The sequence below is a fragment of the Enoplosus armatus genome, chromosome 3, assembly GCF_043641665.1.
Source record: "Enoplosus armatus isolate fEnoArm2 chromosome 3, fEnoArm2.hap1, whole genome shotgun sequence".
Lineage (NCBI taxonomy): Eukaryota > Metazoa > Chordata > Actinopteri > Centrarchiformes > Enoplosidae > Enoplosus > Enoplosus armatus.
This window is the reverse complement of record NC_092182.1, coordinates 9707447-9723420: the sequence shown is the minus strand read 5'-3', so window position 1 is coordinate 9723420 and position 15974 is coordinate 9707447. Positions and strand designations below refer to the sequence as shown.

Sequence of the window (15974 nt, the reverse complement as noted above, 5' to 3'; positions counted from 1 at the left end):
GAGGAGGTCATAAAATTGTGTGCCTGTTCATTATACCCAAGGTTTGACTTCATATTCTGGTGTTGCGTGTGTGTGTGTGTGTGTGTACACAGGATACAACAAAGATGTCGACTCTGCTTAGTACAGTATCTTTCTGTGGATGCTAAATAAGCGGGGAATTGTTTGTCACTGTGATAAAGTAATGTTTCAGGTATGGAAACTGCCATTTCATAAACGTCTAAAAGAGTCCTCCAGTGTTTCAGAAGTAGTTTTATAGAAACTGGCACACTGACTATTATGTAATTCTTGTGCTCTCTCCAACACACTTTGTGTGCTGTAAATGTGTAACATGATGCGATTTTCTTCCCTGACACCCCCCCCCATCCTTCACTCCCCTGCTGAGGACACCAGCCAATCGCACCTCAGCAGGGTCCCTCCCCTGCTCTGATAAATAGCACTGGGGACCAGGGAGGGTCTATCTGCCTGACTCTCCTTCCGTCTGCAGAGTCTTTCCTCTCACACCACCTCAGTGCTACAGACTCCCTCTGTGAACATGTCTGTCAGAGCCGTAAAGACCACCACCTTCTCCACTGTGGCATCCTCCAGGGGCCCATCCCAGGGCTTCAGCAGCCGCTCCTTCTCCGGCTACGGTGGTCGTGGTGTGGGTGGTGGCAGGCAGAGCTATGCTGTCCGCAGCTCCTATGGAGGAGTGGGCAGCAGTGGTGCTGCCGTGGGCGCTGGGGGGTTTAAAGTTGTCGGTGGGTATGTTGCTGGGGGGTCTGGTCAAAGAGGAGGTGGAGTGGAGTTTGGGTATATGGGCTTCGGTGGAGGTGTGGGAGGTGGCATGGCCAATGAAGTGGTGGCCCCTATCACAGCGGTGACTGTGAACAAGAGCCTGCTGGCCCCCCTGAACCTGGAGATTGACCCCACCATCCAGGTGATCCGCACCCAGGAGAAGGAGCAGATCAAGACCCTGAACAACCGCTTTGCTTCCTTCATTGACAAGGTCAGTCAACTTAAGATGAGATGAGATATTAAAGATAAACACCACTGTCCAAGCAGGACATTTAGTCTTTTATGACATAAAAACTAAATGGAAAAATTGCAACACTAGCACATACAGTATGTTGCTTTATAGGTTTTTGTTTCCTGTGTACTGTTGGTTATTATGACTGTTGGGATAAAGCTATTAAATTCCACAATAACTAGAGAAATAACTCAGGAAATGAGTGTATTGCAAGCCAAAATAGCTCAAGGTGAAAGAGGTCCAATTTCACAATGGAGCTCATCCTTGAGACAATCCCTGTAAAAACTGTGTATATAACAATATGCAGTCTGCTAAAAGCCAAGCACAGTGATTCTGTGGAGGATACAGGCTGTTTGGAGTAATGGCTTAGCTTCCACACATGTTTTCACTCTCAGGTGAGATCACAGAGCCCATATATGAGGATCAACCTGGATGCAGGAGCACATGCAGGGCTGGGATGAAGAGCAGAACAATGTCGCTTGTGTGCCAATGTGAGCAATATCCTGCAAAAAGAGATTTAGCGGTTATGAAAGTAGACAAAATACCAGGTGCATTATTGTTTTCTTGTTTTGCAAAATCTTGTTATGTTATTTTTCTAATTTCATTTCCTGAATATTCACAGCCTGTACAAACACCAAAAGAGGAAAAAAGAGTGGGAGTGGTCAGGGAAAGGTTTGCATGAGTGGAGCAGATCACTAAAGTAAAAAAAGAACAATGCCCACTTTATGAGGCTGTATAATAATCAAGAAAGCCATTTTCTTGACAGTAGCATGAATCATTGTTGTGCACCCACTAATTAACAGCTATCTTCTCAGACAGGACTCTGAGATTGATCAGATTCTTTAGTTATCGCACTTTCTTGTTTAAGGAGACACATCGGTAATGGCAATGTAGGATAGAAGTTAAACTGTAAATCAATCACGCTGAGACTAGATCGTAAAACAAAGCTCTCTCCCCCTTCTTCTACATACCATCGTGAAATGGCGCTCCATTATGTTTGCTGAGTGGTAGCAGGACCCCTCCCAGGGTCAGGATGCTGAATAGAAAAGTTGTGAAGGAGCAAAGTGTGTCACAATTGGGAAACAGTGCCTCTCTGTGTTGAAACATGCTATGGGTTAGAATTGTGAGAGGAGTAATTGATGTGACATTTAGGGTGCGTTGGAGGTGGGAAAAGTTCAATTAGTCATTTTTCTTTCAGTCGATCTTCATGCGGTTCTTTGTCCTTCTGCAAACAAAGTGGATCCATACATCCAGTCACTCCCACCTTCTCTTTACATGCATTCTTCCTCACTGACCACCCTCTCCATACATTATGTAGTTATGCACTATAATAAGGAGTAGGATATTTGTGCAGTATCAGCTTCCCATTCTTGTATTCATCAGCTTTGTGATCTCCATCGATACATTCATACATCAAGTCTGAAACCATCACTATCACTCCACTCACAGCCATTTCTGTATGATCCACAGGTGCCGAACTGTTTATTTGCCTCTGTTTTTGATTGATCGTTCTTTTACTTTTCTGTGTGCAGGTACGCTTCCTGGAACAGCAGAACAAAATGCTTGAGACCAAGTGGAAACTTCTTCAGGAACAGACCACCTCTCGCTCTAACGTTGATGCCATGTTCGAAGCCTACATTGCCAACCTGCGCAAGCAGCTGGACAACTTGGGTCATGAAAAAGTCAAACTAGAGTCCGACCTGTATCACATGACGGGCCTGGTTGAGGACTTCAAAAGCAAGTGAGTGGAGGATTTCAACCTTCAGTGTTACATTAAAGGAGTTGTGCTTAGTGACAAACCTACAGAGAAATATCCTCAGACTCTGCAGTTCCCCTCAGCTCTACAGACCATTTTGGTGTCTTTCAGCTTTCGGTTCACTCTCACTGCTCTCATCAGCATGGTTTTCAGTCGTTTTTTCCCACTGACATTAATCTGTTAAATTCAGCAAATCAACATAGAAGGTGATATATGTCAGTGTGTGTACAGCTTGTTTCTGCTGCCCCCAAGTGATAAAAAATGTTATTGCAGGTTTTAGCAGATATACATTTTGATTAAACTTTTATTTTCATTGTGTGAATATATATGTCCTGCTTGTGGACAAGATGAAATTGAAAGGAATTTTATAAAGAATTGTAATTAATTCTGGTTTAAAGGGCATATATACAACTTACAGTTATCTTATTTTCCAGGTATGAGGATGAGATCAACAAGCGCAATGAGTGTGAGAACAACTTTGTCCTCACAAAAAAGGTCTGTTTAGGTTTTCTAACATATTCTTGATCTTGAAACTATAATTGGCCTTCCAGCAGAACGAGCCCACACGATGGTTGTTTGTATCTCAGGGCCGGGGCTCCATGCAACAATGAATATTCTCAATGTTGTCTTTTTCTGTGCAGGACACTGATGCAGCCTACATGACCAAAGTGGAGCTGGAAGCCAAAGTGGATGGGCTCTCCGATGAGATTGAGTTCCTGAGGCAGATCTATGATGCTGTAATAACCTTATTTTACTTTTCAGTGGCACACAAAAGAATAAATGAGTTAGCTATATGTTATCTTAAAACAAAGGGCATCTACAAAATTACATTTTTCCATTTCGTCTCTGCTTATGTTCATGTATAATCCTGTGTAGGAACTCAATGAGCTGCATGGCCAGATCAAGGACACATCCGTTGTGGTGGAAATGGACAACAGCCGTAACCTTGACATGGACGCCATCGTTGCTGAAGTGCGTGCCCAGTATGAAGACATCGCCAACCGCAGCAGAGCCGAGGCTGAGTCATGGTACCAGTCTAAGGTAAGGTGTTATTTGAAATTGAAGCCTTCAACCAGCACTCTATCGTCTGTGAGGGCAGTCTCTCCAGCTCACTTCCTGTTATTGTACATTTAAAACTGAAAATATGAACAAGTTCACTTGGAGGTGAATGTGGCAAAGGGTGAAGGATGTATACTCTTAACCTCTCTTGTCTTATCTTGCCCTCTTGTCACAACTCAACTCAGCTTACCTTATCATGTGCACAGATGTTGCCCCAGACACTAAAAACATTGCATCTGGGGATTGCACATCACTGTATGTTGCAATCGGAATAACTCTGTGATATTCATGTCAAATTAAAACGTGTCAAAAAATACCTGGTATGACACCAGATATTGACGACAAAAACATACCTGGATTATTATGTTGCATTTTGACTTGTCCCTGTCTGTACCAGTATGCAGAGATGCAGCAGTCAGCAGGTAAATATGGTGACGACCTGAAGTCAACCAAGGCTGAGATCGCTGACATGAACCGCAGGATAATGAGGCTCCAGTCTGAAATTGACATGGTTAAATCACAGGTGAGGATTACAGATTTATATCCAGCAGTAATTCAGGAAACTGTGTTAGTAGCTCCTGGCCTTATAAAGACTATAGAATTTTTGTACCAAACTTCATGCTGCTTTTCCTCCTTGCCTCTAAGCGAAACAGTTTGGAAGCTCAAATAACAGAGGCTGAGGAGCGTGGTGAGCTGGCAGTGAAGGATGCTAAACTCCGCGTCAGAGACCTGGAGGAAGCTCTCCAGAGAGCCAAGCAGGACATGGCCCTGCAAGTCCGCCAGTACCAGGAACTGATGAACGTGAAGCTGGCTCTGGATATTGAGATCGCCACCTACAGGAAACTGCTGGAAGGAGAGGAGGACAGGTAAGATGTCACTGTGAGCACACTCGTGTACCAACCTGTGGATGTGATGAGAGAAGTCTTCTTTGCAGGATTATTACATACATCTCACGGTATTTTTCTTTACAGGTTAGCAACTGGAATCAAGACCACTGTATCCAAGCAGACTTGTAAGTTCATGTTCTACCTTGGTGCAAACATTTCATGTCTTTCACCGTTGATTTTTGCAATATTACAGTTATGAACCCATGAAAAACCGTATAGAAACCCACAAGCAAAAAATTATCACATATTTTACATACAGTAAATCTAACAGGGTAATTCATGTTCAGAGTCTCATGGCAACAAAATAAGAAATGTCATTTTTGATGCATTTTAAGAAACAAAAGCCTGGTTTTGCGAATAGGTGACACAAATACCAAAACTGTATTTCCATTTTGCAAAAAACCCCAAAACAAACCCAAAACAATGCATGCTCCTAATGGTGTTGTGATCCCAAAAGTTTTCATACAATCATCAGTATCAGTCAAAGTTTCATACTGGTGTCTAAATGGAAAAAAAGATGTAAAAGGAAGCTGGCTTTCATTCACATCAGGTCATCCTCATCACACCTACTGTAAAAGACTTTCGATGAAATTGTTTGTGTGACAAACCAAACCTTGGCATGACCGCAGTCACATCATCTCAGTGAGTATTACCTGGACAAGACTTTTGTGTTTGTAAACTTCCAATTGCCACGCTGAAAAAAAAAAAATCACTTTCATTGAGACGGAAGGACAGCTGGTATTGTCGGATGGTCTTGGGAGCTGCCCTGAACTGCTGCATGAAATCTCACATGGTCTAAAATACTGTACCAAAGTTGGACAACTGGAGCGATGGAGCTGGAGCCAGTTGTATTTTTAGCCAACTGGGGATTATATAATGAGAGAGGCAAGAAGAAGGGAGGGGATGGAGGGGGGGAGACATCATTTTCAGGCCCACATCAGCTCCTGTTTCCGACGTGATCTCTAAGAAGGCAGAAGACCCCTGAAGCCTTTACAGATACAAAAAGAGATTCAGATCATTATAAAAACATTGTCAACAAATGTCAACTCTTTTACCGCCCTCTTACCCACTACTGTATGTCCGTGTTAATGATTGCCTTTTACTTCTGAACCTGCAGCCATGAACTACAATGCCTACGGCCTGGAGAGCTCCCGAACCCCGTCCTACACGTCCTTTGGTGGAGTCAAGGCTAGCAGTGGTTCTGCCGCTGCCCTCGAGGGAACAGCGGTGAAGAGCACCACGGTCACCAAGACAGAAACTGTGGTGATCAAAACTGAGGAGAAGAAGGAGGAGGCGAAGGAGGAGGAGCAGCAGCAGCAGGTAGCAACCGAAGAGCAAGCTGCTGCAGAGACGAAGGCGCAGGAGCAGGTGGAGGCTGAAGCTGTGGCTGAGGAGTGATATTTTGTCAGATTTATGATTTTGATCTTGGAGGTTAAGAAAAAGCACACCTTCTCATTTGCTTTAGTATCCAGTTCTTTAATGATTCATTCATCAAGATGCCTTCACCAAACAATGGTTGTGTTTCTACCATAAGAGGCTTAGAGAGTAAGAGGATTCCTTCAGATATCCTTAACAAAGAGGTGCTAATGGACAGGTCTTTGTTCAGGATTCTGAAAACTCTTGTGGGTTAATTAGGTCTTTACTGTCAACTGTAGTTTGAGTCACTGCCCATATTTCAGTCATCACTGCACCACACTTGTTTAGCCAGTAGGTGGCACTGTTGTATTTGTTTTCCTCTGTTTGCTGCAGCGTCTTGTTTGACCAACTCAAAGCTCTGCTGTCACGTCAAGCTGTAATTCACAGTGTAAAAGAACACTGCTGATAAAAGTAATTTGGGGGACGTAAACATCGCCATGCTGAACTCCTTATGCTAAACCTGCTGTACCTAAACGGTAAAGTAAGATGAAAATAAGCCAAGAAAGTCTTCATGACTTCTACTTAGAAAGAAATGTTTTGGTGTGCGACTGTTGACAACACCTGGAGTCATGTTTGCGCAACAATAAATCTTCTTCAGACAGTGTTTTACATGGTGTTCAGTTGTGTTTTGTTGGATTGTACAGCTCCTTATAAGTTTTATCTAATTGCACTAATCTTTCAATTATTTATTTTAACATTATAAAAGAAAATGAATGCCTTGCCTTTGGAAGAAAAATATTAAAAAGGAACATTTAAGGACACAATCAAAGAACATTTGGATGTAGAGCTATCTATTGTACTAGACGGTTTGAATGGTTGTGTTGTTTTGTCTTGGTGAGTATTGTTGAGTCCTGTGTGGATGTCAGATGTTATGTGTTGTGTGTTCTTTGTTTTTTTCACTGAAGTATTGTAAATACATGATGTGAACCGCTGGAAGAGTAGCAACTTGTATCGTTAAAGCTGAAGGGGATGTAAATAAACAAACAAACACACACACACATACACGAACAAGTTGTACTTTTAACAAGGAAAACTTACGTGACAGATATATATATATATGTTGACATTTCCCTGAAACACCTGACACGTCCCAGCCTGCCTCGATCCGGGTACACACTAATTCAGGAGTTTCTCTTTAACCAAATGAACTGAAGGTCATGCATTCCTACAAAATGTCTGCAAATGTCATGTATCCAACCCCTTTAATCATTTCTAATCACAAAAAGTATGCATTTAAAGTTCACACAAAACAATACTTTTACTCACAACACAATTTTGAGGCACATCTACTTTACTTGAGTATTTCCACCACAGTTCAGAGGGAAACATTCATCATCACCCATCAACAAGTTGTTATAAACCTTTTGGATGGTTTCATTTGAATGTTTGAATTATAAAAATCTAATCTAATATTTTACAAAAATGAATAGAAATTTGTAGAGAAAACTTTTTTCTTCTTTCTTCTCCCATTAATGACCCCTTAGATTTATCTTGTGGCCCCTTGGAGGGACTTGACCCCTACGTTGAGAACCACTGGACTAAACTATTAAACTTCACTGTTTAAGCTAGTTAAAACCAGCTCCACTGACCACCACTTGTGCATTGATTCATCACCCCTATGGTGTGAAGAAACGCTCCACCACAGAGAAACACCCTTAAAACAACCAAAGCCATGGTTACCAAAATAAAGGTTACCAAAAAGCAAAAACTTAAAACAGCGACACAAAATCCCAGGCTGAGAGGCAGCAAGAACAGCAGCCCCCACGCCTGAAGCCTCTCTCCTCTGATGCTGACACAGCACCTTTCAGCACTTCATTCCTAGGCCAGGTGCACCTCATTGAAGAGGTCAGCTGTAGCACACCTGGGCAGAGCTAGAGAGAACAGAGGAGGAAAAGGGACAAAGAGCACAGGGAAACTGACAACAATAATATATAAATCAAAGAACAAGAACCTTTACTTTTGATACTTAGTACATATTGATTATAATACTTCTGTACTTTTCTCCTTGTGATATACTACATTGTGATATTGAAACTTTTACTTAAATACACAGTATATAATTTCTGCCGCTATGGGGTCTCTCCATCAAAACAATAACGAAAGATGTGGTTTGATGACGTCGTAAAGTAATGAGGGATCATGGGAGTTGTTGTCTTCACCACCACTGCCGATGAAAATCCATCTGACGTGACTTGTCAGACAGACGAGGAAAGGTTTAAAGTTTTATTCACGTTACTTTTAGCCACATTTATTTACGTTATGTCATTTCATTCTAATGATAATGTTAACTAACGTAACGTTAACTTGCTAACTTACATTATATGAGTCGACTAGCCATACAGCTACTGTAGCTAACGTTATGTGATGAATTCAAACGTGGTGAAGCCCAGTGCTGTTATTCGTGGTCGAACCAATCATAAAGATAACTTTATGAATGTGTCGGACGTTGTTGTAATGTTATAACGTTACCGTGCGCATTAGCTTGGTGGTCATAGTAGTTGTAGTACTTCATCGTAGTAAGCTAGATCAACATTGAAGATTAATGTGTTGCAAAATGGCATACAACCAATGAAATAATGATGCTGTATGGCAGAATAAATGCTGTATTACTGTTACTGAGAATAGTTATGTGACATTGTATTCCTTCCTTCCTCAGTCTCTGATATATCATCTGGTGTTAACTGTGTTTCCTAGGAAGTTATGACACCTACAGGGTTTAAAGAGGATATGATAATCACCATTATCTTAAATGAAATGATGGACTTCTCTGGGTTTGAACATTGTTGGAAACATTTTGGATAATGTAACTACATAACTCAACAAAAAATACAACTTAAGTCTAGTTGTTATTATGCGGAAATGTTACATATTAACATATATACCTTTAAGTAACAGATCTGAGTACTTCCTCCACCGCTGTACAAAACAAACAAATCCAACACACAGTCTAATTCAAATACACCATATACAATACGACATAGCAACTTGTGCAAAAGCTAATATGTGTGAGAGTCTGTGAGTGTACTGAAGTGACAAACTGTATGTGGAATATCTGAGGAATAGATTATTTTTCTCTTAGTAAATGATTACTTAAGAGGCCTTTTCAGCCCTAGACGAACAGGTTTGAACATGAATTATGGGTTGTGGTGCCGCACCCAAGGCTATACAACCTCTCATGAAGGTAAGGACAAAAAACTGCACAAATCCCACAATCCCACCCACCGTTCATCGGGCTTAACAGAACGCTGACTGCTGACACTGCTGGTAGTCTGGGGCAGACTGGAGCATTTTCAATTAACTGCATGAAAAATTATATCACAGAGAGCACATACAGGCTGTACCCACAAATATGTTCACAACGATAGTTGTAACAGCTGACCTGACATATCTGTCTGTTATACGGTGGCCCTGAGAGCTCAATGCACTGCAATTTAAGAAAACACATGAAAACAGACAAAACACAAGCAAATGAAGAAAGCATCTTTATCAATGTTACAACACATGTGCAGCATTTAGTAGTACTGTAGTAAGAAAACACAACCACATACAGAGTGGTTTAGTGTCCTCAGAAGACATCTGTTATTCTCCCTTGTGTCCCGGTTTCTGTATTTGGTTGTGTTTTCTTATTGTACAATGCTTTTTTTCTAAATGCTGCGCATGTCTTGTTGAATTTGTGAAGATGTTTTCTTCATTTGCTCCTGTTTTTCTATTTGTATTTGTTTTCTGAAGTTTCAGGGCGTTGAGCTTTCAGGGCCACTGTACTGTTACAAATAAAGATTCTTGAAGTTTTCTGTTAAATATAAGGTTAGCTAGCTTAACTTAGCTCTCTGAGCAGCCAGCGGAGACTTCAGGCCAGTCAACATTACATAAAATGGCAAATTGATGTTTTTACACACTTTTTTTTTTACATGGTTTTCAAATGGATAAAACAAAAAAGACATGACATGTTAATTAGTGAGCTTTAGAGGTGCTGGTGGATGGATTTTGTTACCTTTGGACAGAGCCAGACTAACTGTTTCCACCTGTTTTCAGAGTGGTGTCAATCTCCTCATCTAACTGGGGGAATTAGACGAATAAGCTTGTTTGTACCAAAATGTACCAACTTTTGCTTTCAAGCAGTAATGCTAGCAAACATATCAAAAGCAAAAATAATGAGTCTGAAAAACGGTGCTACTGTATGTGTCAGCAGTATTTTAATGCATCTAAGCCCTGTCATGGACAGCATACATTTACCAGTAGATTTACAGTGCATCACATTTTATTAGCTTATCATGCTTTCTGTGTGTGAACATCGTAACTGTGTAGTGACTACAGCTATCAGATAAATGTAGTGCAGCAAAAATACAAGTACAAACCTGAAATATTCTAAATATAATAGAAAGTATAATACCTTAAAATTCAGTACAATTGTTGAAAACAGCATAATCCCATTCAAATTGTGAGCTACTCCACACGGTCAGCTGATGAACAGTGGAGATACTTTTATTTTAATCATATGATGATAATGATGATGTTCAGTGCAAATAAAAACTTGTATTTTTCATGCAGCTCTGAGTTTGAAAATGCGTTGTTTGGGACGACGTGTATCCTCTGCAGTAAAACGAACCCTCTCCTGTTGAAATATAACTCATTTAATCATGCACCACTTTTTCTTTGTCTTTGTCAAACCACTTTACTGTAGAGACTGAGGCTTGAACCCTCGAGTGTCGTTAGGGAGCCGATCTGATTGTTTGCCCTGCAGAGGAATCTGCTCTGACAGCTCCTGCTGCAGAGACAAGCTGTGATGCAACACAGGGATATCTGTTCTGCTGCAGCTGCTGGAGGTCCCACTGGCTACAATAGACGCAAACCACTTACTGGATCCAAAATCTCATGTCATCGATTAACAGTAATTCCTGCATTCATTCATTGAAAACATTGCATCATTTATTCAATCACGAACAGTTGTCCAGTCTGCCCCTAGGAGACACAGGTAGTACTCTACTACTACTCTCCAGATGACACACTGAACCGGGATCATGCAGGCTCCTCCTCTCTGCAGTCCTGCTGAGCTAACGTGCACCGGCCGTGTTGTATAAAGCCTTTGTCAGAGTGGCAAAAGTACAGAATGGAAAATAAGTCAAAACAAATAAACAGCGAAACAAAATACAATAGATTTTCCAGATATGTAAGTGCGAGGTATGGGGTGAGGCCGCAGTAACAAGAGGGAAATGAGAAAATTGAGAGAAACTTGGCTGCATCGCTGACTGATTGATGTGCAGCCCACACCCCCCGCCCCATTCCTCAGCCTAACCTGGGGTTAACAGCATGGCGTGTAGTCACATGTACCAGTTTTACCTTTAAGTTATGTAATCTACACAATATGTCTCTGTCTACTACAGTATGTTAGAATTCCCCATGGCTGTTTCCAGAGTAAATACATTCGCACCTCAATGAGAAAAGAAAATCAAGCGAATGCCTTTCTTTCCGCTCCGTCCAACTGCCTTCAAGCAAATGTTGTAACATTGCACTCAAAGAAGAAATGCTTATGTAGTCCTTTGTCCCTTATACAGGCTATCTTTATCATTCAACCTGTATAGTAATCCCAATAGAGGTCTTTAAACAGAATATTTGTTTCATATAGTACTTTTGGGAACATTTGTTTGACAGTGCTTTCGATTTTTCATGCAACATGTAAGTGCAGGCTGGCACGGCAGCTCGTGTTACATCTGTAATACAGGAGCCAGCCAACAACACACAAAGATACAGTGTCTGATTACAGAAAGACCAAACAGGTGATTACTGGGCACCTGAGTCGGCAATGACTCAGTCCATGAGCTCATCAAAGACAGACACAAACTTTGGCTACATGGCGGTGTAACAAATCTTCTCAAGCAGGGATTGAGTCACTTATACTAAATGCCAATAAAAAAAAAGCATGATGACTTACTGGTTAACAAACGATTAGTGTTTGATGTCTCTCCAGGGTTTCATGATTTAGTCGTGTAAACTGTCAGATTTAATAGTCTCAGAACACAAAATCTACACCAGCGGCAATACCACTGTGTCAATTCACCTGATCCAGGATTTGTCTATACAGGACTGGATATAAAAAGTGCAAGACTGACAAGTGCTTTTAAACCATGAAAAAAAGGGAAAAAAAGAAAGATGTTTCAGCTTGAGTAACAGGTCTGAATTCCTCCGCAGGCTTGGTGCAGAGACTACTGACAGATGGAGGATCAAGATCTGTTGAAAGGAAGAGTATTTAACTTTCTGGATGCCTGGTTGAGGCGTGCCACTTTTTCTTGCAATAAAACCAAAGCATGCAACAACAACAACAACAACAGCAGCAGCGATTGCTTTCTGAAGAAATCAGACATTTCAATTTAGGCCGCAGTTGCATATAGCATTGATTAGATCAAATCAGATTGACAACATACTAGCATTTAAGAGTTAAACCTAATCTAAACTAACATAAAAATGTTGTACAACTTCTAAAAGAAAAAACAAGAAAGAAAGACAAAAGTACAGAAGCATACATTGATGTAATTTATTTACTTTATGTCATACAAATGTACAAATTTGTCGCCATTACATACATGAGGGATGAAAAAAATTAGAAATGACTTTTTGTCATGTGACCAATAAATTCCAAATATACCATATATACAAAGTATTACAATCATTTTCTTCAAAAGGCTATTTGCAAAATATGATTTCTCTAAAGATCAGTTCTTAAAAGCTGTTTTCAGGAACTTCTTCACTCTTCAATTCTAGACTCATAACTTTGTGTCTGGCTTTTTTGTTACATTGCTCACAAAAAACCCTCTGTCATGATAAAGTGCCTGTAATGTCATTCTCATCAGCATGATGTGAAATATGTACTGCATCTCATATTATTTTCAGCTTTTCTTCTCTCTAATTTTCTGTGCAAGATTGTATTGTCCAAAACAGGTACCAGGCTTCTGCTACCCCAACCGCTGACACATATTTCAAAAGGACTTTAGTGTGGCTTCGGAGCCCGCCTAGCCCGTAAATTACAAAGTGAAACAACGAAAACAACCAACCAGCTACTAAAAGATCAGTCACAAGAGATGCACCTAATAACAAGACCCATAAAACAGGAAATACATGAAAAAAACTGTCAAAACAAAACAAAATAGCACATCCAACATCACAGAAAACAAATATCAGCAATGTGGTGAACTGCAATGTGTTCAAGTATTTGCTGAAGTACCATATCAAGTAAGGCAGGTCCTGCATTGTTACCTGTGTCCCTGAGGGGCTCTGTGTCAAATTTAGGTTGAAAAACCTTAATTATTTTAGTCCAACACTGTCTATTTGTGGTGCTCATTTCTTAGATTAAGTTCAGTCAGTCAGCTCACGTTGGAAAGTATACTAACATGTGAAAAAGGAGTCTTTCTCTAAAGACTAGTGTCAGAGCATACAGGTGGATGCAGGGATGACGGTGGAGCTGATTAAAGCTGAGATGACAGTTGTGGAGACACCTGCGGAACAATGAAGCAGCAGCAGCACTGGCAGAGGGACAGCTGGGCATTTTTAAAAGCTTGAACAGACTGCCACGTTGCAAAGGTGCATTGGATGAGAGCATGCCACGTCTGTCTGCAAGCTACACATAATTTGTGTACAATCAAATTACCCCAAACTAATTGACAAACAAACAGAAAACCTGGGGCCATGTATTCCATCATAGCAGCACCTGTTGTGTGCTGTCTGCCGTGTGCACTTCACTTAATGGATGCTTAAGGATACTATCACCTGTCATTTTCCACTGAAACTGATTGAACTGTCGTTCAGTCCCTGCACGGCGGCATGTCACCCCCCTCTCTCTCTTTCTCACCTTTCCTGTCTCTCTCCGCAGCTGTCGCTGTTGGACAGTGAAGGTACCTGTAAAAGCACAACAAAAGAAAAGAGAATTACTGCATAGCTGTGGGGACCCTGACAGCTGGACCAACCTGTCACCTGGACCTGTTTGGTTTTAACTATCAACTATCTAAGCTATGATCTGACATAACTAAGCTGCCCTGCCTCGAGGGTGGTGTCTGGGTGTGTGGCTCTAGATGGTAGATGGCATTTAACCTCAGGAGATGGTTCCAGAGTTACTTAGAATTACAACGCAATGGCATGCCAATCACAAAGGGTAAGATCAACAGTCATTTTACTCCACATGTGTGATCACAGCACAGTGGCAAATTTGCATAACCCTGTTTGTTCTGCACTAATAATTAATTATAAAGGAACGGCTTTTGTTCACTACAAAAGAACATTTCCTTCCAAATGCCTTCCTCTTGGTTATACTGGTTACTTGGTTTTCAAGAATTTCTGTGTGTAACAGGATGTGTGTCTATAGTTTGCAATGTCAAATATGTTTCTGAGATTTTTCTGTTCAATTTGATAACAGATAACACTCTTCTCTCAACAAAAGTTAAAATGACAAAAAGTGAGTTGATAAGATACAGTGTCACTTTGACACGCAGCTTAGGCATCATCACTGGGTAACTCGCGGTCACTGAGTGTTGTAGGCTGAACATGTCATAAAAGGTGTGTGCAGAACTACTGCAGGGTTTGTTTCATTTTGTGATGTGTCTGCAGGACACCCACTAGTGAGATACTTGAGGTGTGGGACTGTCCTGCAAACTTAATCACTGATGTCCAACTCTGATAGGAAGGCTTGTGGGTGTGCACAATCACTCTCTCTGTTTATCTGCGTCTCTCGCACATAACTTTCACTCTAAAGAATGCACGGGTGTGTCAAAATAAATTCTCCGCATAAACTTTTGAAACGCCAAACACTTGAGTTGGCAGTTTAAAAATGTACAGAGAAATATTTTTTGCAGGTGAGTAACTTTCCCACCACCAAGCACAAAATACCTGTTGGAGGTGCATGTTGATGGCAGCTCCCTAAAATCATGTTACGGTGGGTGAGGATGTTGTCATTTATAATATTAATTTAGTGACCCCACTATCTTTCATCTGGTGCCACATTTACATTACATTATAGTCTACATTTATACATCTAAGACCAATACCCTCTGTGGGGAAGCTTGCAGGACTTTAGTTTTGTTTTACATTTTTTCATTGTGGCTTAAACCCAGTCCACGCCTACCTTAAGAAATCATTGTTCAAGATCTTAAACAATATAGGAAGTGTTTCTGTCAGACATCATTAGAGTTAATCCTTTATTTGGGAAGAAACTTTCGGGCAGGTTTCAATGGGTTATTAGCAGACGTTTAACAAATTTTGAGTTCACCCATATTATAATATACTCTTTTTAAAAAGAGTGTAAATATGTCTCTTCTACCCCTTGTATACTGTTATTTCTTCACTCCAACCTCAAAAAACTGTTTTATTTGTTTCAGTTTGAAAGGTTTTTATACTTACTTCCATCATACTGTCTTTGACTCTCTTAACATTGTGTGAATACAGTATGGCGACTTGAGTGCTGAAGTTTGCCAGCAGCAGAGCTCTGGCTGCCAAGCGTGTTTTATGAGCACAAGTTAATCATTTCCTACTATCAAAAGTGCCATTCTGAAGGTGTAAGGCTAAAAGGGTGGGGTGCTTTGATGACACGTTCTCACTTTCCTTTCACCAGTTCAAACATGCAAGTATGCAAGTATGTGTCAAGTAGTCTACTGTTAGAGGCTGACTATAGTATTTTCCCTTTTCATTATTATTATCTAACATTTACACATATTTACATAAGCAAACTACATCTTTATTATACAACTTCTCACAGATTCTCACATGAATGACTTTGAGTGGCAATTATATCTGAGGATACAAACCATGTTGTCACACACAACACACACACACACACACACACACACACACACACACACACGCACACACA

The 15974-nt window shown here is 40.7% G+C and overlaps 1 protein-coding gene across 1 annotated transcript; it reads left to right on the top strand.

Annotated features, from left to right (window-relative positions):
• The first annotated feature begins 532 nt into the window (after nt 1-532).
• On the top strand, nt 533-6106 carry LOC139283482 (keratin, type II cytoskeletal 8-like). Its single transcript, XM_070903507.1, has 10 exons — nt 533-737; nt 774-985; nt 2539-2747; nt 3197-3257; nt 3404-3499; nt 3639-3803; nt 4219-4344; nt 4467-4687; nt 4793-4833; nt 5826-6106. The coding sequence occupies exons 1-10, from the start codon at nt 533-535 to the stop codon at nt 6104-6106; spliced, it is 1617 nt and encodes a 538-aa protein (XP_070759608.1).
• The last annotated feature ends 9868 nt before the right edge of the window (nt 6107-15974 follow it).

Bases quoted from the DNA above. Each gene is read 5' to 3' on its own strand.
- LOC139283482 (XM_070903507.1), top strand. From the start codon at position 533: ATGTCTGTCAGAGCCGTAAAGACCACCACCTTCTCCACTGTGGCATCC. The intron at 986-2,538 runs GTCAGTCAACTT...TTCTGTGTGCAG, and splicing joins TTGCTTCCTTCATTGACAAG to GTACGCTTCCTGGAACAGCA. The intron at 2,748-3,196 runs GTGAGTGGAGGA...CTTATTTTCCAG, and splicing joins GTTGAGGACTTCAAAAGCAA to GTATGAGGATGAGATCAACA.